We start from the raw sequence: 25,410 nt of genomic DNA, 5'->3' as shown, positions 1-25,410 counted from the left end.
TATTGTTTGTCCTTCAGGTTTGAGTTTGAAAAATCTCAAACTACGCAAAACACAAGCAGTGAAAAGCATTTTTATACAAGAAAAATGGATACTTCGATTAACTTTTAGTCCCGGGTTAGCGTTACCCGGCTTTCGAACAACCGGGCCCCGTTGAATAGAGTGTTTTCATTGTCACGCAATAAAAAATAAAATCAAAAGCCATTCGGTGGATAAAGTCAAGAAATTGTGATATTATAGAAGATAAATAAAGAAGACAGTTCTCCAAGTTTAAGAATTGTGCGTTGTCCCAAAGTTGAGATATTCGTGGAAATGTTCTGCGCAAATGCCTAGTATGGAGCCGCCATGTTGGTGTTCCTCTTTGCTACACCAATATGACGACCGGAAAACAGTAAACATCTGGAACTTATTACTTTGGTTATCTAGGACACTTATTATCTACACAGAACAAACAAGCATTTAAATAAGCACTTTTCCAAATACTATAACGTCTTAAAGGGCAAAAAATTACGAAATTAATACATATTTTTCGACCTTTATGTCACCATAATTATGTCACGCACCGCCATAACTCTGAAATTCAAAATGCACTGGTTTCCAGACGAGGGATGCTTTTGAGCTGGAAAGTTGTAAACACATAGAAATTTAGTACCTCTTATACCTGACGAGGATAAAATCTTTGGTGGCTTTGTAGTTTTGGATTTAAGAATTTGATAACGTCACGTGAAAACGCTCTATCACCACTGAGGAATTTAAACGAAAAACCGTCACGCTTTCCTTTCCCGCCTTTTAATGCATCACGTCCCGGAGGGTGTCCCGGAGTGGAAAAAAAAATATTGGTAGCCTCGTTTGCATGCTGACACTCGGACCTGTCGTTCCAGCCTTGTTGTGCTGTGTTCCAAACAATGATTCCAAACAAGAACTGAAATGATTTTGTTTCAATGATTACATTATACAGCCCTCTGAAACAGCGAGAAAGAAGCTCATTATTACAATGATTGTTAAATTTACCATCGATGTTTTTTTTCACAGGGGACGGCCAGGGATAAGTCGTTAGTGTTGAGCCGGTAAGTGAATTTTCCGGCTTTGAAAATTACGATAAGGCCTGTATGCTTTATCGATTACTTGTATTGATAGGTACGCTGTGACTGGATCAAATTTTCTTTCTTTTATTAGAATTTTAGAAACTATATTTTATTTGTTATGAAACGAGCAGGGTGGTTTCGATCGATGTTAGTTTACATCAGTTTGTATGTTTGCAGGTTTGCTCTGTTGTGACACCCAATCTGCGAAAACTTTAAACATCAGGACCGCTTGTTTGGGCTGCAATGGTGATCGTCTCAAAGGTAGAAAAACGTAGAAAATCTAAGGAGCAGTGTCATAATTTACCGTCTTGTCTGTAAGTGGAACAATTTATCGGAAGTGAAATTATTCATCATGTAGCGTTCTCAAACCTGCGCGCCGCTTAGTTATCGAGTACGAACATACACGCGTTTGAATTTTAAAACATTACTTCTTCTATGTACCATAAATATGACCATGGATACGAATGCGAAACTTGCCTTAAAGTAACTTCGAAGACGCGTTTTGGAATGATCTGAGGATATTGTACCATCTTGATACTAGCTAACTGCGGTAAATTTATTGTTTTAATGATGGGAAATGTTCACCTATATAGGCTTCAGTGTTGGAACATAGATAGTTGAAAAAAAATTTTCACAATAAGAGCAGAGGTATCTTTCTTGCTTACAATTTAATTTTCTACGAGCTGAAATTCTTGCTCGTGAACGATCCATGGTTGGTAGAAATCTACCTCACAAGGCTTGTCGAAAGTTGCTTCTGATATGTACTTCGCTGGTGCAATATTGACGAGCAAAATAAAACAAATTTTAGTCATGTATTGTTATTCTAGCAAGATTAATATTTTATTTTATTTCGTGAATCCACATTTGAGAAGCAGTTATCTATTGCCTATACTATTTATAAATGTAGGTCACTTCATCGAGTACAAAGATAGCATAATTCACTGGAAAGTTCTTGGATGTCTCTCCAGCGGTCTGGTGAACATGTATTGTATTTTGTATCGTTTATCATGAATCGCTTGAGCGATTCCATCGGATCGGCCGCGTTATGTGAAATTTTTAAGGACGCCTCTATATCAGCGGTGTTGATTTTCTTCGCAGTATTTAATTTAGTTTATTAGTGTTATCATCAATCACTGATTGGTGGTGGTTGTGATGGTGAGAGGGAGTGTGGGGCAGTGTGGACTAGTTTCTAACCAGAAATACTTTAATTTTTCAACCATAAACTGCTAAAACTCGGCCAGTAGTATTAGCTTGTTCATCATTTTCAGGAACCTCATTTATAACAGCTGATGCATGATGTATTTGTATGCTCAGAAGACAATTAAATCTGTCTACCTGTTCATTAATAATAATAATATTATTATGTCAACATTTTTTTATCACAATATTTTTATTCTTGTTTCATTTGACACTAAATCAAGGATTTCTGAGGCTTATTAATTTGACAAATCTTTCTCATTAAGCCTTGAAGGTGGGGCAAGGGTCATAATCCTTATACTCAAACTGATCTTGATATCTCATCACATTTTAATTATGAACCTTGGTTTTTCAGACTTTGGTGCTGAATTGCACTTTCTTTTTTCCTATTACATGAGTCCCAATGTGCAAATTATTCCAAATGCAATTTTGGGGTTTCAACAAAGATTTCAACAGGAGGGCACCAGGATAAGACATCTGGGCAGAAAATCTGCATGCCTAAGGGGCCTTGCCAAGCTGGGGGTCTGGGGACCATGCAGCCCTGAAAAAATTTGAAAATTCCACTCTTGCAGAGATAGGCTTTCATGCAATTTGGACCAAAAAATCAGCATCACTCAGTTACCTACAACAGATCATTGTAGATAACTAAATCGTAATTCAAACCCATCATTTGAGGTGGATTTGCTTGTAATTTTAACACATTTTAAGTGGGCTCTCATTCAGAACATTTATTTTTGCAATGCATCAATTGGTGAATTTGTTTTACAAGTTTTGTTGACAGCAACAGTACTATCTAAATAGTACTATCCTGGTTTAGAAGTACTATCCTGGTTTAAAGCTATTTGACAGATCACTGGCATAGAACAGTTATGGATGGCCAGGCATCTTCTTTGCTACCTATTTCATCCGGTGTGGCCCAGAGGTCTATTCTGGGACCCATGCTGTTTATTGTGTTCGAGCATAGGGAGAACGCAGCCTAATTTTGTATTGGTGTCCACATGTTGGGCTTCCTGCATAATACAGGCGAAATCAATTGAGGTTGCAGTGGTCTTAGCAAATTCAGCCGCAAAGCTTGATTTTTGCAGGGGCGTGTCATGGCCAGTAAACTGGTACCGTTTAATGCTAAGACATGTGATAAGACATATGGCGAACATGTGAGTACCAGTATGTGAGCTGGCCATGTGAGGTCGTCTTTCTGCTGGATTTTTCTTTGACTTCTTTCCATTCAGTCGCCGTACGCTTCCCTATTATGTGCTCTCAGCATTAGATTTTGGTGAATTTAAACGCTTCGACGGTAACATTTATCGAAATCTGAGAGAATTGTCCTTGTTTATTAACACGACTTGACTTTGAGATGTTAACCGTGGGAACACCTACATTTTGATCGCATTTGTTGATTAGTTCCAGTGGCGACAGATAGCTCAGTCTTTATCTGGTCGAAATTTTATTGTTTGGAATCGGTGAAAAAGTACTCTGAAGGCAAGATCCAAAAGTCTGCTTTGTTCATCAGGGGAAGTACTTGAGTTAGGTGCACGGAGTTTGTTTACGATAAATGAGTATGTGATTGCAAACGCTAGCTTAAATTTGTGCTTCCAGCTTAGAGTAATGTTGTACTTAATTTAATATTCTATGAAACTTGTGAGTCTACAGAAACTGGTAGCGTCACGCAACGTGTCAACAAATCGTGACCTCTTCACTAGCATAGACTTTGACACTATGCATATCTGACTTTAAAACCTTGGTTGCTGCTGAAAAATGTTGATTTTAGCAATAGACAAAGGTTGAGAGTCAGCTAGTGAAATCATTTATTTAAGGTATATATATTAAAGTGAGGGCGTCGAACGCACTCTCATAATCTCTGATTACTACTAGTAATATATATAAAGTACCCCAAGTGTAACAGATGCTAGGACTACTGTCCAACTCTATGTGGATGATATGAAGTGTTATCGAGTTATTGATAATGGTTCTGATGCAGTTCAACTACAAAGAGACTTATTAAGTTTAAATGGTTGGTTGTCTGAACATTTCATGAAATTTAACGCTAATAAGTGTAAGCACCTTGTCATGACAAAGAAAAAAATTATGCACACATCATATAATCTGAGTGGGTCGCAGGTTGCAGTCATTTCAATTGAGAAAGATCTTGGTGTTCATGTTTCTTCAAATTTATCATGGATGATCACATTGACTTAATTATAAGTAAAGCAAATAAGATGTTGGGTATTATCTACAGAATGTGCACCACTGATTGTGACCAAAAACTTTGTTGATTCTATATAAATCATTGGTATGACCGCAGTAATGGAGTACGCTTCTCAAGTCTGGTCTCCCTTCACTAAAGAAAAAATCAAGGCCCTTGAGCGTGTTCAAAGACGTGCCACCAAATTTATCTTGAAATGTGATTTAACTTATCCAGAGTGTTTAGGTAAATTAGGTCTTTTGCCTCTCGAGTTTAGAAGGGAGGTTTTAGATTTATGTTTCATTTTTAAATGTCTTAAAGGGCACATTGATTTTGACATCCTATCGTATGTTAACTTCAAATCCTATAAGTACGATATGAGAAATACAGAAGCCATACTTGCCAAGGGTTGGTTTAGAACCAATGTCTTTAAATTGTCATTTTTTAATTGCATTGTGGATTTATGGAACAGCCTGCCTGTAGCTATTAGGACAATTGATCAATTGTCATTGTTTAGTGAGAAATTGAATCAGTTTTACATTAGTGAATTTAACTTAAATAAGGATAAATTTTTATAGTTTTCTGATCACTTATTGTTGTTGCAATTATTGCCTGTATTGGTATTCTATGTAATAACATTTTATATCTTATCTCAGGCAGTTTATTTAAAATAAGGAATTTAGAATTCTGTATAAACTGGCCTAATTACTCAGATATCTCCTTTTTATACTTGTAAATATATTTAATTCTTTATTTTATTTTATTTTGATTATCCGTGTAATTGAATTCGAGTAATTAAATAAATGAATAAATAAATAAATATTAAAGAAGCAGCCAGGCAAAGTTCTGTTCATAGCCAGTAAATTTACCCTGTGCCTGGTCCCTAATGAAACCCCTGACAATTGTCTATTTCTGTATGTTAATATTACAAATACATTTTTTTTATAAAAAGAGGTTTCAAACTTTTTCAGATCAGCATTGTAATATACAGTACATGTACAGTATATGTATGGTTCTCATTATCCAGGGGTTTCATTAAGAACCAGGCACTGGGCAAATTGACTGGCTGTGAGGTTGATTTTGCCCACCCAGTTTGACCATCTAGGGGAATGTTTTTCTTGTAAAGAAGTTCAGATAAATAGTCTTAATTGCCTGCCTGTGAAAACAAGTTATCCTCCTGCTGAAAACGGTAATGAAACCCCTGGTTATCTGTTGAATGTTTTATTCTAGGGTGAACATGTGTGGTTGGATAACACTAATGGAGGGGAGTTTGATGTTCCCATTGGAGCGCTGGTCAAGATGGCAGACTCAGGCCAAATTCTAGTTGTTGACGATGAGGGAAAGGTACATTACTCTGCATTACATTAATAGAAAAAAACTATTGTAAACTTCCAAAAAAAGCCCTGAACTAATGGTTTATTTTGACAAAATTGTGAGATTTTTCATGAATTGTGCAATTGGATGTAATTTGAGGTCTAATGATTGCTCGCAATCGCACCATCGCGTAATATCAGAAGGTCTGTCCACAATTACACTGTACTCTGTACTGAGGTTACTCAAGGTGCATCCTTACAACACCTGACTCCAAAATCTTTCAGCACCAATAAATGAATAAATGGAAATTTACCCTATCTTGCCCCTGATTTCCACTTTCCATTCACTACATTTTATCGTAACACTGCTGCATTCAAATTGTGAAGTGGAGAAATAAAAAAATAAAAAATGCAAAATACAATACTGTACCATAAACAGAAATGATCAGTAACAATAATTTGATCTTTTTGCATCTAAAGGAACACTGGATTCAGTCCTATCTGGCCAACAAACTTAAAATAATGCATCCAACAAGTGTCAAAGGAGTTGATGACATGGTATGTACAGTAACTTTGCACAGAAAAATTCTACAAAACCCACTCGGGAAAGCTGCTAGCAAAGTATAATATTATCACAGTTCTGTAGAATGAAACAGTCAATCTCTTATATTATAATATGTCTGTACAGTTACCCCCTATATTGCAGTTAGCTTATAATTAAAAACTACTAGCAGGGAATTATTTTGTACAAACCAATTGACAATGGGAGCATTGGAATGCAGCATGTTGTTGGGGATTGGTTCATTTTAGTCATTTTAGTCTTCTCGTCCAGCTGTTGTGTGAGTTAATATCTACTACTTCAATCAGTAGTACTTATATTAAATAAATTGATTTCTCCTATTTATAACAATACTCACATATCAGAAGGAGTCAATATCAGGCTAGTATATACTGGTATGGGTATAATTACATATCCCTAAACCTGGAAGCCATATTGGATTGAGCACTGCTGCTCTAAATATTGTCATTTTTAAGTATAACTCTAGTCTGGACAGTGTATTCTTGGTGAATTAAATAAATGTTTGGTTCAAACACAGTGGTATAACCTGCATGTAAGTTTCCAGACCAGAAAAGCACATGGCAGATAATTGAAAATATCCATACATGTACCTCCCCCATGGAAGGAATTTTTTTATAAGAACTCCCCCCCTCCCCCCACCCCTTTGGAAATTCCAATTAAGCTTCATACGTTACACCTGGAGCTTTTTGGCAAAAACGCATTTCTGGACATTTTGGACATTTTGGACATTTTTAGCCTGGATATGAGCTAAATTAGCTCCAAGCTACTTAAAAAGGCATTTGCAACAAGACAACTGGCATGCCTTTCTCTCCACTAGCGCTGTGTTGTATGACACTTTCACTCAGGCATGTGCAGAAATCAAAATTTTGAGGTTTTTGGACAAGAAAGTGACCTGCGTCTTTGGGCTTGTCTTTTTTTTTCCGTCTTTCCTTTTTCTCCTTTTCTTATCTTTTTGCTGCAGTTGTTGAACTTCTACTGGGCTTGCTTCCAGTTGAAGAACTGCTGAGAAAGTATCTTTGATCGTACAGGAAATTCTTACCACGGAGTAGCCAAGTGTAGTTGAGGGAAATTCTACTTGGACTTTTTCACTCCATTTTTAAGCATTTTTATGCATATTTCAGGCTCAGTTGATCCAATCACTCTGATCTGGGTATTGTTGGAAAGGTCTTTTCCTTCTGCAGAACTTGAGTATAAGTGATACCAATTTTGGTCAAAGGTTGTGACATCAGAAGTGAAACAAAGGCCAACGCTTATTAGTGGTCACCCGTGGAACAGGCCTCAATGGGTTAAATTGTCTGGTCTCACAGAACACCCCAACCCTGGGAAATTCCAATCCCTTCTGTGAGGGGCTTATGGATATTTTCTGGAACTGCACAATGCATGTATCTTCATTTTCTTAAAGAAAAAGTCACGTGCAAATTGAATGATCTAATTGATAATTTTTTAATGTACAATTTCTTTTTCATTTGTATCAACTATAGATTCAACTTGGAGACCTAAATGAAGCAGGAATCCTACACAATCTTTTCATAAGATACTACAATCATCAGATTTATGTAAGTCTGATTGCAGTTTTGTTAGTTTTCAGTGCCAGGTAAATCAAGGTATTCATTTATACCTGATTCATGTATGGACCTCTACCATGTAGGTGAAGACAACTTCTCATGTGTACACAGTGTGTTTGTACCCCTAACCTCTCAGGCCTCAAAATTCTCAATTTTTTTACTCAAGGTTCAACAATTAGAATGTCATCACTTAAAGGCTACATTGTAGATGACTGTATAGTAGTGACTAAACATTTTGTAGTGTAAGTTAACAGGGCATACATGAGGCCCATGCATAACTCCTGTTAATTAGCTTTATGACTGTTTATCTTGAAATCTTGGAAGCCTCTAAGACGAGCCACAAAGTCCTGTTTTTCAGTGTTTAAGTTGTCATAGAGCCCAAGGTCATTAATTATCTTAGATTTTCAAACAATGGGATTATGGTCTGAGCATCTTGCTTTGGTAAATCTCAGATTTAACCATGCACCTCCCTTTGTGCATTAACACATTCAATACTATTGTATATCCACGTGTATAGCACTTATAAATAGAGGGCTGCATGCATGTATTATGCATCGACCATCACTTGTTTCCACATGACATGGAGTGATTATGGGACAGGAGATGTTTTTCAGGCTATACATATGTATTGCACTCTCAGTGGTAACAGGTCATTTCACCCTGGGTCCGTTTCGCCCCAACTAAAAGTCGTTTTGCCCCAACTCAAAGTTGGTTTGTCCCAACTCAAAGTCAATTTGCCTAAAGTTTTATTTATGCAAATTATGGAGTAGTTGGTTCCCAAATATGTTCAGTTTCTCTATTTCCTTCCTTGATACACCTGTATACCTGTTGAGGTGGTAACTGGTCATTTCGCTAATGCATCACTGGTTCGCCAACGACCTGTTCGCCAACGTATGAAGTCGATTTGCCAATGTCCTGGATCAGTTCATATATGTCAGTTTGCCAACGTCCACAATACTTTTTGGATAAGGTCTGAAATGTATTTAAAAATCACCAGAGAAATGAAATGTCACCTTAATATAAGGGACATGTGTGACATAGTGTCATTTGAAATTGTTCTTTTCACTCTCCCGTATCTCTCTTTCCTCACGCCATGTTGATGATGCACTGGTTGATTGATGGCCAATCATAGTTGTAAAACTTAGAAAACCATCAGCGACTTTTTACACTGTAGAGTTTGAACCATCTGTAAAACCTTTTTGTTAAACATTTGCCAAGAATGATTTGGACCAAATATGTTTGTTTGTTGTTGCACTCACGTAGAACAAAGTCAAACAACTTTGATTGATTGATGGCCAATTGTATTTGAATACTTATAAATTTTACCTGTAGCATATGAAACTCCTTTTAAACCTTTCTATTAAACATTTGCTTAGTTAAAGAGCCATTGAGTCTAAATTTATTTGTTTGATTACGGGCATAGAAGTGTTGGAAGTGTAGGAAGGTGTGAATTTTTCCCTTTGTTTTTCAAGGCAACAAATTAGTTTGCTTTAACAAAAGAAGTAAACAACATTAGCATTAACCAATCAAATGATCAGAATTTAGATCCTGCTCGGATAAGGGTGTACCTTTATATATCCAACACCATGTCAGCCTGATGCAATGTTTTGTTCGAGTTAACCATTAATAGCTTTCTAAATCGTATGAAAAAAATTCGGCCAAACTACATTATGTAACTTTTGGTGGGGCAAATCGACTTTGAGTTAGGGCAAAACGACTTTGAGTTGGGGTGAATCGACTTTGAGTTGGGGCGAAATGACTTTGAGTTGGGGCAAAACGACTTTGAGTTGGGGTGAAACGACTTTGAGTTGGGGTGAAACCACTTTGAGTTGGGGTGAAACCACTTTGAGTTGGGGTGAAACCACTTTGAGTTGGGGTGAAACCACTTTGAGTTGGGGTGAATTGACTTTGAGTTGGGGCAAAACGACTTTGAGTTCGGGCAAAATGACTTTGAGTTGGGGTGAAACAACTTTGAGTTGGGGTGAAACGACTTTGAGTTGGGGTGAACTGACTTTGAGTTGGGGTGAAACGACTTTGAGTTGGGGTGAAACGACTTTGAGTTGGGGTGAAACGACTTTGAGTTGGGGTGAAACGACTTTGAGTTGGGGTGAAACAACTTTGAGTTAGGGCGAAATGACTTTGAGTTGGGGCAAAATGGACTTGGGGTGAAACAACCGTAATTTCACTCAGTTTATTCACACACAGAACGTAATAATCTTCTTGGTTTTTACAGACCTTCACAGGCTCAATTTTAGTGGCTGTTAATCCGTACCAGCTTTACCCCATCTATGATGCTGATCATGTGAAGAAGTACAAGAATCGAAAGTTGGGTGATTTACCTCCTCACATCTTTGCCGTAGCAGACAATGCATATTCTCACATGAAAAGGGAAGCTCATGATCAATGTGTTATCATCAGGTATGCATTATAGTATGCACTACAATATTAACTGTTACAGGTGTTTATTATCCAACTGCAGTGAATATTGCCAAAATATGAAATGAAACAAGTATAAGTAACATTGTTACACAGAGATATTGTATAGTTAGTTATTTGTACAGTAATCGTGTAGAAAACCTGTTTGACAGGTCAGTGCGCTTGCGAAACTGTCATACTCTCCCTCTTTCACTGACAGCAGTTGGATAATAAATCTCTTATACACGTAAGTTGTTTTGATATGTAGTATCGCTGTATATTTTTTGATTGTTTACTACGGCACAACAACATATACAGCGATACTACATGTACACACCAAAATATCTAATAAGAGATAATTATATTTAATTAAATTGAATGTAATGTATTGTAAATGCCAATCTTTACATAACATAAATATTCTCTTACAGTCCATGGTTTGAACTTGAATCAGACCTCAACAGCTGGGAATTATTAGGATTTATTTTAACACTCTTTCTGTCTAGAAGTATATAGTCAAACTGAAAGAAACAAATTACAATTACTTTGAGGCTCTGTGCCATAATTGTCGTAATTGACCTTGAACTAATACAAACTGAAAATATGTTATAATTTTACTTACAATTCTTGTAATCCTTTCCCATCTGTAAACCTTGCGTTTAAGTTATGATTCTCTCTGTACCAACTTAACGTCTCTTAACGAAATAGCGTTCCCTCTGCGAGATTCGAACCGCGTGATCCCTTTTATAGAGGTATGTGTCCCTAGGGACCTTACATAATCCCGCAAGGACTTATATAACTTTGTGTTCGTGCAAAACAGTCCAATTATGCCTGCTGAATAAAGTAGTTACAATTGTACTACATGTGTCAATACATAACTTGTCAGTAAAGTTATCATTCAGTCGAACAATAACAAACACACTGTAACATGCTACTGTACATTCTTACATGCATCACCTTAAGCAATCAGCTCTAACAAAACAAAATTAATGTTTAACTCGCAATTTCTGATTTCTCTTTACCTGCAGTATTAATGTTAATTCCATAAACTGCTACATTTGTATGCGGAATTTAACTCTAATCACTAGCTGGCCCCACCCTTGGGTGAGGCCTGAAGATTTCGTGACTCACTATTTTTATCATATCAAGGCAGTTGTTTCATAACATGTAATGTACTCTTGTAAAATGCGTTTTGTATGTGCATCTATTTTTGATGCATAATTTAATAAAACTAATTATGCAGAAATAAATTATCATCAGAAAATGACTAACTGGCTACCGACAGTTTCTTATGAAACAGAAAATAGATTTCCAGATCGAAAAAAATACTACATGCACTCATATTGTGCATGTAAATTGTTTATTTATAAATATTAAACAAAACTTGCCACAGCATGTTATAAATGACTGTTTCATTATAATTATTATAGTGGTGAGAGTGGAGCTGGCAAAACAGAGTCAACTAAACTCATTCTTCAGTTCCTTGCTGCTGTGAGTGGACAGCATTCCTGGATTGAGCAGCAGATTCTAGAAGCCAATCCTGTTCTGGAAGGTAGGTAAAGTCTGTGTACAAGCCAAGTGGCCCATCAGGCCGGTGCTTATCCTGGTTTCTGTAGCATGAAGTGCCTAGGAGTATTTCTACTCCTCCGTGGATGGGATGCTAGTCCATTGTAGGGTTACCCCCCAGTATTAAGTTTACTGGTACTTATTTATACACCTGGGTGGACACTAGGCACTGTGAGAGGAAAGTGTCTTGCCCAAGAACGCAACACAATGTCCCCAGCCAGGGCTCAAACCCAGACCACTTGATCCAAAGACGAGCGCACTACAACCATGAGGCCACGGTACGATGCCTCCCACATTCTGAAAGGTACAATTTACAAATATCCTTGCACATACAATAATTATTAATAATATCTGAATCCATTGCTTTTGTGCCACAGAAGAACGATGATGATCAATCACTCTGCATGTTACTTCTAGATTGAATTGTCCAGTTCATGGTTGTGACAGTCACATTCATATGGTTTAATTGAACAAAACCTGTCATCATTTTCTTATAAAAATATCACCAGATTTCAACAGTGTTTCTCTGTTTACAGTAACGGGATAAAAACTGCAGTTGAACCTCTGCAAACAGATTTCTTCCTTAGCAGTGTATATAATTATATATGATTTATACATGTATAGTCCCAACCAAGTACTAACTCTACATTTTTTTAATGTGAGTGGACAGTTTCTTGTTTTCTTGAGATCAAGAGCACAGGTGTGTGCTTAAGATGGCTAAGCGATGAGTTAAATCATTGTGTCATACTCACTCAAAGAATTACTGTCAAACAAAATGCACAAATCAATGAGCATACAAAAGCTCTAATCATCTTACCACTTGTCAATGTGACCAGAAGTGGTCACTTGCATTTCATAACTAGCTAGGCGTCTTCATTACAACTACAGTACAGTATGTGTACTGTAAGTATTTTTCTACTTTATTTTAATGTCACAACATTTGTGTCATGGCCCTAACTTTTGGGTGCAATTAACTTGAGTCATACAGTGTTTGTGTAGTCCCTTGCAACTGAAATACACCCACACTGTATTTTGTTTGTTTTTGACTGTTCATCTTAGGAATGTTTCTTTTTCCTTGTTTACCTTTTTTAGCTTTTGGAAATGCCAAGACAGTACGGAATGATAACTCCAGTAGGTTTGGTAAATATATTGATGTCCATTTCAACAAGACTGGCTCAATTGAAGGTGCTAAGATTGATCAGTACTTGTTAGAGAAATCCAGACTTGTCTATCAAGTGAGTCACTAATAAATTTAATACAGCCAAGTTCTTATTAATTTATCACAAACTTAGATCTGATAGATTATAACTTGAGTGAACAATAGTGAACTCCTTGTGCAGTTGTACATGTAAATTTGTATTTACTTGACTAGACACATGTCCAGCTTGGCTCCAATCTGAGTTATTAAAATCAAGTAACTGTGTGTGTTTCAATTACTTGAATTAATTGATAACATTTTGTACAGTATCGCTTTTGACACAGGGTAAAAAAATACCTTATAGTAAGTGTTATGTACTTAATACACTCTACATGTTAGAGCTTACTATGTAAAGACACAGGTGACTGTCACAGCTAAATAAATGAATTTTATTAATCTCACTGAGCTGTCTCTGCATGTGAACACTGGGCTGCCACAGGTCTGAAATGACCTGTGGACTTCTTTGGAAAAGTCCCCTCCCCTATGTCTTCACCTTCAATTGTTTTTATCACCTTTGCCCTTGCTCCCTGATTATTAAACCAAGCAACATCTGAAATGATCAAAATACAATACATTACTACCATATGTTGTCATGGCGTGTGTTGGAAAATATTTCAACTATGAAAAAAAGCCAAACGAGAGGCGAAATGCATGGGAACCATCTGAAGTGTGTAGGCTATGAAGCTGATATTTTCTATCAGTTTGGGAAGGTGCCAACTTGTCATGAAAGACACAAAGAGTATCAGACCTACTGTGCAATCTTGTGGAAAAGACCATTGAATAATCAAGCACAGTTTGGAAAATGTTCAGGTTTTTACTGAGGGAGCAAGCTTGTTTTTACATCGATTTTGTGTGAAGAACAACGTTGTTACATATTGGGCACATGAGGAGACAGTGTCATACATGTTCTTTTTGTGGTGGATTTTTAACCATCACATGCTTTAAGAAAAGGCAATAAGCCGCTACTGTTTGTAACATTTTGTATTTATCCTGGTCAGGAAATTTTGAAAATTGATATCTGTGGCAACCACAATATATTACCTTATGGTCTTTTGCTTTAAGATGCCTGATGAAAGAAATTATCACATATTCTACCGTATGCTTGCTGGAATGTCACCCAAAGACAGAGAGTTGCTTCACTTGACGGATGCCTCAGATTACTATTATCTGACACAAGGCAACTGTATCTCATGTGAAGGAATGAATGATTCAGAAGAATTTGCAATTATAAGAGGGGCAATGAAGGTACATATTAGCTGTCTAACACAGTCTAGCAAACTAATATTTAACATTAATTTCAGGTTTAAGTCTAACTTAATTAACCAAATAGAAATTTGCATGCAGCTACATGTAGCTGCTAGACTACAAGTAATCCCTCTTTCACTTAGTCTGTCAAACAAGACCACAAATAAACCACTAGAAAACGAATGGCGGCGTGAAATCCTGGGGGAATGGCCACTTTTTTCTTGCGGTTTTCTTTCGGATCACGCACAACGGACTAAGCGAAAGAGGGACTGCTGGTAGTCTGGGTCTGTTTTCAGTTATGTATGTACATTTACCTACTAGATTTGGTCATAGTGTCTTTTCAGTTCACATCATAATTTTTTACGGAATATTTTTTGATGCAAAGGCTTAAGTTGTTAGCAAACAGATTATAAGGTTATTGTGTGTATATACATTGATGTTGTTCAGGAGGTTGTAATGTTTTTCCTGTTTCCCTTGTTGCAGTATACACTTAACATGTGTACTTTACATTGTATGTTTTGAGAAGGTGGAAGAAAGCTTTCATGAAGTTACATTATATTTGCATGCATGATATATTTACATGTACAGTATAGAGTATGAGGCCAACATATTGTGTGAATGCTGGTTCAAGCAAGTTCACAGAAGTAGCCGAGTGCCTGACTTGTCCTTCAGAAACTCAGACATCCTCTTGTCAGTCTTATTAACTTTCAGCTACATGTACCCTCGTCTAATTTGAACCTATTGAAGCTTTTTTTCACGCCTGCATTGCGCATGGTGTTTTTCACCTTTGTCATCCTCTCATTCTCATGTGGCTGTACTTGTTTGATACATGTTGATGATAAGATTTCATTATTGCATTTTTGTAAAAAAAAAAAAAATAAGAAGAGCAAGTCTCCTCTTTGTTTGGCCAGACTAGGCTTAAGATTTGTAACATGTGTAAAGACAGTAGGGTTGGATGTTCATTTGCCGACAAAACACAATTCTGTGGCAAGGTTATCACACAATAGTGTTCCATTACAAGCAGTCTGACATAACTGTATACTGAAATACACACTCTTGCTACAGTACTGAATTCACTGGCAATTCTTGTCTCATTAGGTTTTGATGTTTAGTCAAGATGATAGCTGGAACATTTTCAAGATGTTAGCAGCTATTCTTCACATTGGAAACCTTGAATTTGAAGGTATTAACCTTGTAAAATTATTTTGAACACATGAACAATGTATATTAAGGATGTTGCCTACTAAATACAAAGGGTTTTGCGCCAAATTGTAGTTAGGACCATGCAGAAAAAGTATATCTTTTCAAGGGCTATTGGAATCTACAAAGAAAAATGAGGGTAGCCATGCATTTTTTGAGATAATTAGCCTTGAATCTCAACAAAAATGTTGAAGTCAGCATTTTTCTTAAAAAAGAAGGAAAAGATCATTCTTTGCAGATTTCCTTAGAATTTGCCTTTACACACAAAAATGCAAACTCATCTATAAAGATCTTTAAAGTACATGGTAAATGGTAAAAAAGGAGGGGACATTTTTGGTTTGTTTTTAGTTACAAAATCGTTGCAGTAGCGTTTTTATCATCTCTGACAACACTCCCCTGGTTTAGCCAAAATACAGTCTAAAGCTCTTTCTCACCACCAGAAACTAGTCACTTGTTGAATAGGCCTGCCACTTCCATTTCATAACATAAAATGTAGGGGTAGCTATGCGTTTTTAAATATTAAATGAGTTATTTTTATCTTTTTTTGAAAACTTTTACGGTGCCCTTTACAATTTTTCTTTTCACCTCCCCAGTAAGTCAACATTTGCATCTCTTGCACTTGTTTAGCATGCGCACTATACCATTTGGAGGTACATGATTTTCTACGGATGTAACAGTTAGTTTTTCAGCTGGAGAACATTAATAGTTACAATGTAGTGGTTAGGGATATGCTGCTATTCTGGCATTCCTGGTTTAAGTACAGGTTCATTAAACTTGATTCAGTCACAGTAAGAAAATGTTGCTATCATTTTAGTTGTGCACTTGGCAGCGTAGTTGATTACGTCAATGTCAACCCTAGGGTGCACGTGGTGTATAAACCATGCTTTTCGTGATGTACAGAACATGTGCCCACTAACAATAGTAGGCACCGTCCTTAATGCATGTAGTTTTAAAATTTGAGCTTGTATACATGTACGTATTTGACTATGAACACAATTCTGTTTATTAAAAAGTTGTACAGTGTTACAGTATAATTGTATTAAAATAATGTCTATTAAAAAGTTGTACGGTGTAATTCAAAGCAATGTATAGAATTTGTAACATTACCACTGTGAAGATTAAAATAATTTACTTTGTATTCGTGTGTGTGTTCTAGCCACTATAAGAAGCACTGTTGACGCTTGTGACATAACGGACCATGATCTGGGAAAACTGGTTGCTGGTCTGTTAGAGGTAAGGAAAAAGAATCATTACATGTGTCCTAGCTGTGTTTTTCACTGCATGTAAAGGAAATGTTAGGTTTGAATGCTGGAGGGTTATACAGCAGTGAATGAGTCAGCCTCAAAATACTGTACACGTGGACGGCTCATTGCCCCCTGCTTCTCAATTTATTGGACACACATGTAGCACTGCTCATTAGATTGTCTTAAAAACTGGAAGAGGTCTGCCAGGAGATCTCTCTTTTTTGTGAAAAACTGGCCTTAGTCTCCTCCCAAGGTTTATGATGACTTGCCTACAAATCAAGCACAAAACACTGAACCACTGTATATGAGATTTATTCACTTCATGATCAACTGACACCATTACACTGCATGTGGAAACTTTTGCACCTTGCCCCTTTTAGCATGTTTGATTGATTAGCCTCTCTGTACATGTACATGTATAACAGTGAGACAACATGCTAATCATATAATTAGGATAGAGGCAAACTGTAGCTGATTATGAAAGTCTCTTTATAAACGAGGTGTTATGGGCCTATCTAAAAAGTAGCATAATTCAAACACAAGGTTCAATGGAAGGCTTGTAGCATGCATTTGGGCTTGTAGTTATTACAACATTGATGTCCTGTCCCAGGGAGTGAGTGCAGAACGTTCCTTACCACAGTTCATAACATTATAGGTCAGTATACAGAAAGATAAAAATTTACTGGCAAAACAATCGCATTTAAGTGGCAATAATTTGTGATAGCTATGTTATACTGTATCCATGATGTTCATTACCTTCTATTTAAGGTTTCATATGAAAATTTGATTGAAGCCTTCACAAGCCGCTCAACATTTGCTCGTGGGGAAATGATATTTTCCCCTGTGAGTGCTGTAAAAGCTGTTGATATGAGAGATGCATTTGTCAAGGGAATATATGGAAGAATCTTCATATGGATAGTTAACAAAATAAATGCTGCTATTTTCACCGAAAAGGTGTGTACACTGTGCATACATGTAAACTAAATGACTGTACAGTGTACAGATCACAGTTCTCAGAGCATTTCAGTTTACATTTGTAACAAGGAACATGTAGTAAAAATGGCCAACAGGCCTTCTTTGTGTTATGTAACACTTTGCTTTGAGGAAATCTAGTGTAAGTTTCATTGCTGTCAGTAGCATTGTTAGGTTATAATTGTCAACAGGCTTAATTAAATAACAGCAAACTTCCTTTGTGCAGTTTCACGCAAAACACACTTTTTGACAAACATAAATGCTTAACGTTCATTTTTCTGATGTTCAGGTCAACCCCTCAGCATACAGGTCATCTATAGGAGTTCTTGATATTTTTGGATTTGAAAACTTCAATTCTAATAGGTAAGTATGTAAGGTAATATATGCAGACATCTGACACAAACACTGCATTGCTTTAACATTAGACCACACACTGAATAAATGTCATTCGACAGGTCAGGGTATTAAATATTTGTTGTAAAGTTTTCATGTTAATGTACATGTATGATAGTGTCTATGTATGAAACAAACGTTATGATCCACCCATCTGCCCTGCCTCTCCTTACTTAAGCTCTGCTTCCTTTTATCCTCCTTCCTTCCCTCCCTCCCTACTTCCTTCCCTCCCTCCCTCCTTCTTTCTCTCTCTCCCTCCCTCCTTCCCTCCCTCCCTCCCTCCTTCCTTCCTTCCTTCCTTCCTTCCTTCCCTCCCTCCCTCTCTCTCTCCTCCTTCCTTCCTTTCTTCCTTCCTTCATTCCTTCGTTCCTTCCTTCCTTCCTCACTTTATTCATTGCTGCCTGCCTTCCTCCCTCCCTCCCTCTCTTCCTTCCTTCCCTTCTCCCTCCTTCCTTCCTTCCTTCCTTCCTTCCTTCCTGTCTTCCTTCATGCCTGCTTGACTTCCTTCTTGCTCCCCCACATTCCTTTGCACCTCCCTCCCTCGCTCTTTTCATCCTTCCTTCCCTTTTTTTTGTTAAACATTAATGTACACGTAATCATACTGCTTTTTGTTTGTGATAAGTTTTGAACAGCTTTGCATCAACTATGCTAATGAGAACCTTCAGCAATTCTTCATTCAACACATCTTTAAACTGGAACAGGCAAGTAACAAAACTCGTATAAAGAAATGTGTTCAACAAAGCAGTGACTACTGGTGTAAATTCGTACATGTACATATAGATCAAAATGTGTTAATGTGGCCGTTTAAGGCATTATATTTGTGGCTTATCGCATAATAAAACAACAGAGTTAATGTTCGCGGGCATAAATATGTTTTGGGCCTGACTCAGACTCATTTTAGACTGAGCCACTAGGCGAGAGTTAAAATGAGCTCTGAGAAGGGCCCAAAACATATTTATGCCCAAGAACATAAACTCTATTACTATTATTATCACCTTGGAGGGCATCGAGAAAATAAAAACTGAAAAAAATGCCCGGGGGGGGGGGTGTACTTTGGGAATTTCTGGGTGGGGATGTGCCACTGGGACCCTGGAACCCTTAGCCTATACCAGAGCTAGTTCAGCTGAATTTTGCTACCCTATACTAGAGTAAACTCCCCAAATCCCCCCATCAATTGACACTGTTGAGGCTGATTTTCGTAAATTTAAACTTGCCGATTTGATTTTTTATTTTTTTGAGTGGCAATTCCTGGTTTCCTCAGTCTAGATAAAATGTTTAACCAACTAGTCAGTTTTGTGAAAAATTATACCCTACTCTAGACCCAAATGCTCTGATTTATATACCCTATCCTAGAGTAAACTGCTTGAAAACCATACCCTTCACAGTGGCACATACTTAGATAGCCCATATATGGCAGTGCCCCCCCGGGAAAAAAATGAAAACAAAACAGTCTGAATAATCACGCGAGCGTTTACAAGTTGAATGGCCTTTATTTTCCCTCAATGAAAATACACAATACATCAAGCGAAGCTGGCTAGAAATGACAAAATCTTGCCATTTGAGTTTTCAAAAATTGTAGAAGACATGAAAGAAAAGTTCGATAAAGCTTATTTGTAATTGTTCAAATTAATTGTACAATTGTTTGATTCTCACATTCATTGGTTTATTTCAGCGGGCTAAACTAATTCTCCATTTTAGCCCACAAAATGCGCCACAAAGCCCGACAATGTGATAATAATGTTCATTCTAAGATATTGCTATAGCACATGAATATTTAATGGTTAAAATTTGTTTGCTTGACTATGATAGTGTTCGAAAGATCTAATTAGACGGCAATTATTAACTGATCTAATCCAGTTTACTTGTATGTAACAATACATCTGCTGTGTTGCCATGGAATGTCATGTCATGCCAGACCACGTCACACACTTTCTTAATGAACATCTCCGTGCATTTTCAGGAGGAATACAACAAAGAAGATATAAAATGGCAGCACATTTCATTTGTCGACAATCAGAACGTTCTTGATATTCTGGCACAAAAACCCATGAACATCATAGCCTTGGTGGATGAGGAAAGCAGATTTCCAAAGGTAACTTTTAACTTTCCTTGGTATGTTTTTCCTGCCACTGATGCGTTTTTACCTCACGGACTCTGCCAGTTCTGAATGAAAATAACTCCATATTAACAATAGTTTTTTTGTTCTGTAGGGAACAGATGCCACAATGTTACAGAAATTAAATACACACCACAAACGATCCAAACTCTTCCTTTCCCCGGTCAATTCAACCTCTGCACTCTTTGGTATTCGTCATTTTGCGGGAACTGTTTACTACAGTGCCAAAGGTAAGGAAGGTATAATTGTGACATCTAATTTGCATGATATTTTTGAAAGTTTTTCGGGTTTCACGGGCAACAAAACGTTTGGTTTTCAAGGTAAGGAAAAAGTCAACGAATTTTATATGGGCTGCCAATTTCTTTAAACTTTTGTTTGGGAGAAGATAACGTTCTCTTTCAAGAATTACAAGAATCAGAAATGCTCAACAAGACAAGAGTTATCTTATCATGCGCAGTTGCGGACAGCAAGAGTCAAAGACAGTCAAAGACAGGAACCCCCTCCCTTCTTGATGGGGACTGTAACTTGGATCATTATTTTGGATTTTAAATTCTTAACCTTGGATGATGCATTTGTAGCTTCTGATTGGTTCTCTAAATCTCGGTTATCAGCCTTTATAATCCATCAAATACTATTTTTTGCTTTCCTGCGGTTGGTCTAAGCGCTTCACGTGCTTCACGTGACTAAATATACCCCAGCTAAAACTGGGCAATATATGAGTGATATTCCTCAATTTTTGTTTATTTCAGAGTTTATTTACACCTGTGTTTGACCTTATATCAAAATAAGCTGGGAAAATGTCGCTAAATCTTAAACTTTTCGGCGGGAAGCGAAACATCCGTCGGAAAGAAGTAGCAGATCTGTTGAGCTTTTTAACGCGGAGATACAGAAAATAATTAACTATTATTCCACGAGCGCGCGTTGGATATGAGTTGGCTATAATGATCTCATATCCAACAAGTGAGAGTGGAACAGCTGTTTTATTAAAAACGCCCCCGAAATATACAAAACTAGACTGAAATAAAAATAAAAACGCCCTCAAAAATCACGCGTACGCTCAATATATTCGTAGAGCGTGTCTACATCAAAAGTCTTCATCATCTGGTCAATTGAAGAATTTGATATAACAATTATTCCACTCACACTTGTTGGATACGGCGCTCTCGCTTGTAATTTATCATCTCGTATTCAGCGCGGGCTCTTGGAATAATTGTTAATTATACTTCGAGACCAGGTGCGTGTGGCTGTATTTTCTTATTATTGACTGGCAGGTTTTCTTGACAAGAATCGTGACACGTTCAGTGCTGATCTTGTTGACTTGGTTGGAGGAAGCAAGTCTGCATTCTTACTTGAACTGTTTTCCAGAGAGAGAGCCATGGTTTGTACTCCTTAAATAAGATCTTTTCGTATAATTGTAAAGGCAGATGACTTGACAATGAGGTTATACTGTAAATATGTTTTGTTTAGGGTGAAGATACAAGAAAACGTTCACCAACTCTTGGAGCTCAGTTTAAGAAGTCTCTTGATTTACTCATGAGAACCTTATCAGCTTGCCATCCTTTCTTCGTTCGTTGCATCAAACCCAACGACTACAAGAAACCAATGGTAAGTCATTTACGTGTCACGTGACTAGGTTTGTTAGCAGAGCTAAGACAGCATAGGTTGCGAAGCTTGAAAACATGTAGCGTGAATTGATACTGTTCCCTGTGTTTTTTGGTTTTTCTACATCAGTTAGAAAATAGAGAAAACTCTAAGGAAAATGTGCGCGTACTATTGCGTTGTATTAGAAAACGAACACTCAACAAGCGACGGTGCAGCGAACGAGTGAATATTCTGATAAACCTCAAAGGTTGAACTAAAATCGTGCATTTCCTTGGTGTGATTTGTTTATTTTATAAACATAGCACGAGAGAAATCTCAGTACCAATAATTTATTGGTACTGAGATTTCTCTCGTGCTATGCGGAGTACCAGGCTAAGTGAAGTGAAAGGGAAGCCTGATGTTCAGGTTAAGGGAGAGCAAAAAAACGGCGTACAGGCGTTACTGATCAAGACTGAATCTATATCATATAACAAACTCTTGCCATGAGCAGTATATTTCACCATTTCTTCCCGAATTGGAAATTCAAATCTTTACATAACGTCACTTACTTTTATCGTCATTCTTGATGATTTTGGTAAAGTTCATTTAACGTCAATCCAGCCATACAGTACAAGTTGTTTGTTAAGTGTCGTGTGTTTTCAGAGATTTGATAGACTTCTATGCTGTCGTCAGTTGCGTTATTCCGGTATGATGGAGACAATAAGGTACGTTACTTGTACTTCAACTCTTTCGTTCAATGCTAGCCATACAACGCGATAAAGAGCGGTGCCTGACGCAAAAATGCAGCATTAAAGAGATCGTGTGGTGTCAGGTTTGAGATGTCTTGGTTTTGTTTTTTTCCCGCACAATTATAAACCAATCATAGATAATGCACAGACCCTTGTAGTGCCACGTTATCAGTGTGAATCTGGGACGCTCCCATCGTTCTTGATGACGGCAAAAAAGCGAGCAAGTGAATAGAGACGTCTGCGCACTTTTTTAAAGTACTTTTTACAACGTTTTGCAGTTGTATTTGTTACTCTCAAGCCCGTTTATTTTGCTGGTTTGTAACATATAATCACCAGTGGTCTCTTTGTAGTCGCTGATTGAGCTCGTCTTCGTAGTTTATTCATGTCTGTCGAGTTGTTATGTGTGGCGTGTACAGTGTGATAGGATGATTTTCTTTACTCGCAGGATACGGAAAGCCGGCTACCCTATACGTCACACGTTTCAGGAATTCATTGATCGTTATTACATGTTAAGTGAAGATCTGGCACGAGATGGATTAGATTTCCAGGGACTTAAGAATGCTGCCATCACAATCGCCAAGCGGCTTCTAGGAAACAGTGACTGGCAGATTGGCAAAACGAAGGTGTTTCTTAAGGTGAGGCTCAAATAGATACAACTTGGTTCTGTTTTAAGATGGTGGGAAAAGTGGCGCGGAGAAAAACTAGAAGTAAAGAAATTACGACCTTAAGAGTAGAACAGAAAACCTGCAGAATGTGCAAAGCACAATGTCAGTTGTTCCTCCACTTCACTGATTTCGAGGTGTAACGAGGGTGTGTTGTTATGGACAGGATCAACAGGACATTCAGCTGGAAGATGAGCGAGATAAACTCCTAACCAAACGTGCCATTTTGATTCAGAAAGTTGTGCGCGGCTTTTTAATCCGTCAGCGATACACGAAGATGAAAAGCGGTTCAATTCTCATTCAGAAGACATGGAGAGGATATCAAGAGAAGCAGAAGTATATCAAGGTCAGTTACAACACTCCCTGCAAAGGAGCGTTCATGTTTTCGCGCCCCAATATTTCAGGAAGGGTATGGAATATATGGTAAGAGAATCAGATGTCCTCTGGACTTACTCGCATTCAATCTCCGGGACATTTTGCAATCAAAAAATAAACTTCACGCTTGCTGGCTTCAGCCCTTAATCTAATAAGTGCAACTTTTTTCGATGGACGTTAAACATCTGTTTCTTTGTTATCACTTATCTGTCATCACTGTTCATACCAACTGCATTGCGTCATGTTTACTTCTATCAGGTAACAAACTAAATGCGCAAAATTCCTTGCAGATCCGCAGTGGTCTGGCACGACTTCAGGCCACTTACAGAGCTCATGTTTTAGCTTTAAAATACCTGACATTACGCGAGCGAATGAAAGTTTTCCAGGCATTTTGCCGCGGATTCCTTGCACGACAGGAGTATAAAAACCGCCTGAGAAGCATCATCAAGATACAGTCAGGAATACGAATGGTGCTGGCAAAAAGGAGAACTCAGGAACTGAGAGTAGAGGTGAGTAGCATACAGCAGCAGCTTAGTATATACCACACAAGTCAATGGTCCTTTTCACGTGTTCTGGTTGGTTAACAAAGGACTATTCACCTCCGAGCAGAGATTTGGAAATTCCCGATCATTCGTCGGTTTATTTTCAGAAGTAAATTAAGGTTTTGGTCCGCGTGTTATCTTTTTATTCAGCTTTTGTGGTTTATACAATTTCGCGGCTCGGTAAATATCTATCACTACTTACCTCCACTTCGGTGAATAATTGTTAAATATGGCTTTGACAAACTTAGCAGGAGGACATTGAAATTATCTGGTCGATCAATGTACCTTAGGGCTGATATACCTTACTACAGGAGCCATAATCGGGGATGGAGACCGTAAGTCTTGGGATCCGCGCGCACCTATGATATGGGACAATTTTTCTATATTTAGAACAAATTGCGCCATCCTGACGTCATATATCCGCGCGGATCCACGCACATGTCGGGGGCTCTCGCGTGGATGTTGTCACGTTGCGTGATCAAATGGTGAGAGTTGAGAGATTCTCTTGCGTATTTTTCACAGCGATGGCAGGGAATAAGGCAGGGACTAAGAACCAAGACGCTTATATGTAATTTTATGCTCTGAGCCAACGGAAAAGGTGGGTTTTTCAGGCTCGAAAACAAGACTTCAATCTCGCGCTGGGAATGAATAATAAGATCTGCTCGCGCTAGTTGTAAGCTTACGCGTATGTTTTTGCGTTTGTTCTGACTAAGAATATAGCAAGAAAACTCTCTACTCTGGTATCGAGTTAATTTGTGAGTTTCTCGGACAATGGTTAATCATAACCAAAACCTATTTTGATGGTTTCTTATTGTTTCTGTTTGTTTGGCGAGTTTGCAAAAGTTTATGAAAGGAAAGTCTGACGCGTACAATTAGCTCATTTGCATAGTGCAGCTCGTGCACTTTCAAGTCCGAGTCGGTGTTTTCAATTGTCAACAAATCTTGACAAAGATTTCTTTCGTTATCTTTTGTGCTGAGATGCAGCAACAAATTTCACGAACGCAAAAAAGGCTACTAACATCATGTGTGTTTCTTCAACATAAGCATAGTGAAGTTTTACACTGCGAAAGTGAAAATACACAAGGAATTTTGATATTTTAACCTCGATCAACAAAATCGAAATCGTTATTCGAAGTTGATTAAAGAAAGCGTCATCGTAACTTTGCTGATTATTTCTGCTTTCGCATATTTTCAGCTTAGCTTTTAATGCGCTCCCAAACATTTATCAATCTT

At 37.6% G+C, this 25,410-nt stretch overlaps 1 protein-coding gene across 1 annotated transcript in view; it reads left to right on the top strand.

Annotated features, from left to right (window-relative positions):
* The first annotated feature begins 845 nt into the window (after positions 1-845).
* LOC110066556 (unconventional myosin-VIIa-like) overlaps positions 846-25,410 on the top strand; it is a 48,997-nt gene continuing 24,432 nt past the window's right edge. The window contains exons 1-22 of the mRNA XM_089294462.1: positions 846-1,064; positions 1,260-1,343; positions 5,692-5,805; positions 6,255-6,332; positions 7,836-7,910; positions 10,153-10,337; positions 11,765-11,886; positions 12,993-13,135; positions 14,161-14,343; positions 15,442-15,526; positions 16,700-16,776; positions 17,556-17,741; positions 18,049-18,122; positions 18,775-18,853; positions 20,113-20,244; positions 20,363-20,498; positions 21,540-21,646; positions 21,736-21,873; positions 22,513-22,574; positions 23,044-23,233; positions 23,427-23,606; positions 23,926-24,144. Coding sequence (XP_089150588.1) covers positions 1,326-1,343; positions 5,692-5,805; positions 6,255-6,332; positions 7,836-7,910; positions 10,153-10,337; positions 11,765-11,886; positions 12,993-13,135; positions 14,161-14,343; positions 15,442-15,526; positions 16,700-16,776; positions 17,556-17,741; positions 18,049-18,122; positions 18,775-18,853; positions 20,113-20,244; positions 20,363-20,498; positions 21,540-21,646; positions 21,736-21,873; positions 22,513-22,574; positions 23,044-23,233; positions 23,427-23,606; positions 23,926-24,144 — 2,583 coding nt within the window. The 5' untranslated portion in view covers positions 846-1,064; positions 1,260-1,325. The remainder of the gene's footprint in view (positions 1,065-1,259; positions 1,344-5,691; positions 5,806-6,254; positions 6,333-7,835; positions 7,911-10,152; positions 10,338-11,764; positions 11,887-12,992; positions 13,136-14,160; positions 14,344-15,441; positions 15,527-16,699; positions 16,777-17,555; positions 17,742-18,048; positions 18,123-18,774; positions 18,854-20,112; positions 20,245-20,362; positions 20,499-21,539; positions 21,647-21,735; positions 21,874-22,512; positions 22,575-23,043; positions 23,234-23,426; positions 23,607-23,925; positions 24,145-25,410) is intronic.

Source organism: Orbicella faveolata, unplaced genomic scaffold (assembly GCF_042242905.1).
Source record: "Orbicella faveolata isolate gen_17 unplaced genomic scaffold, um_ofav_v1 contig_25, whole genome shotgun sequence".
NCBI classification, from domain to species: domain Eukaryota; kingdom Metazoa; phylum Cnidaria; class Anthozoa; order Scleractinia; family Merulinidae; genus Orbicella; species Orbicella faveolata.
This window is presented reverse-complemented; position numbering and strand designations above follow the sequence as displayed.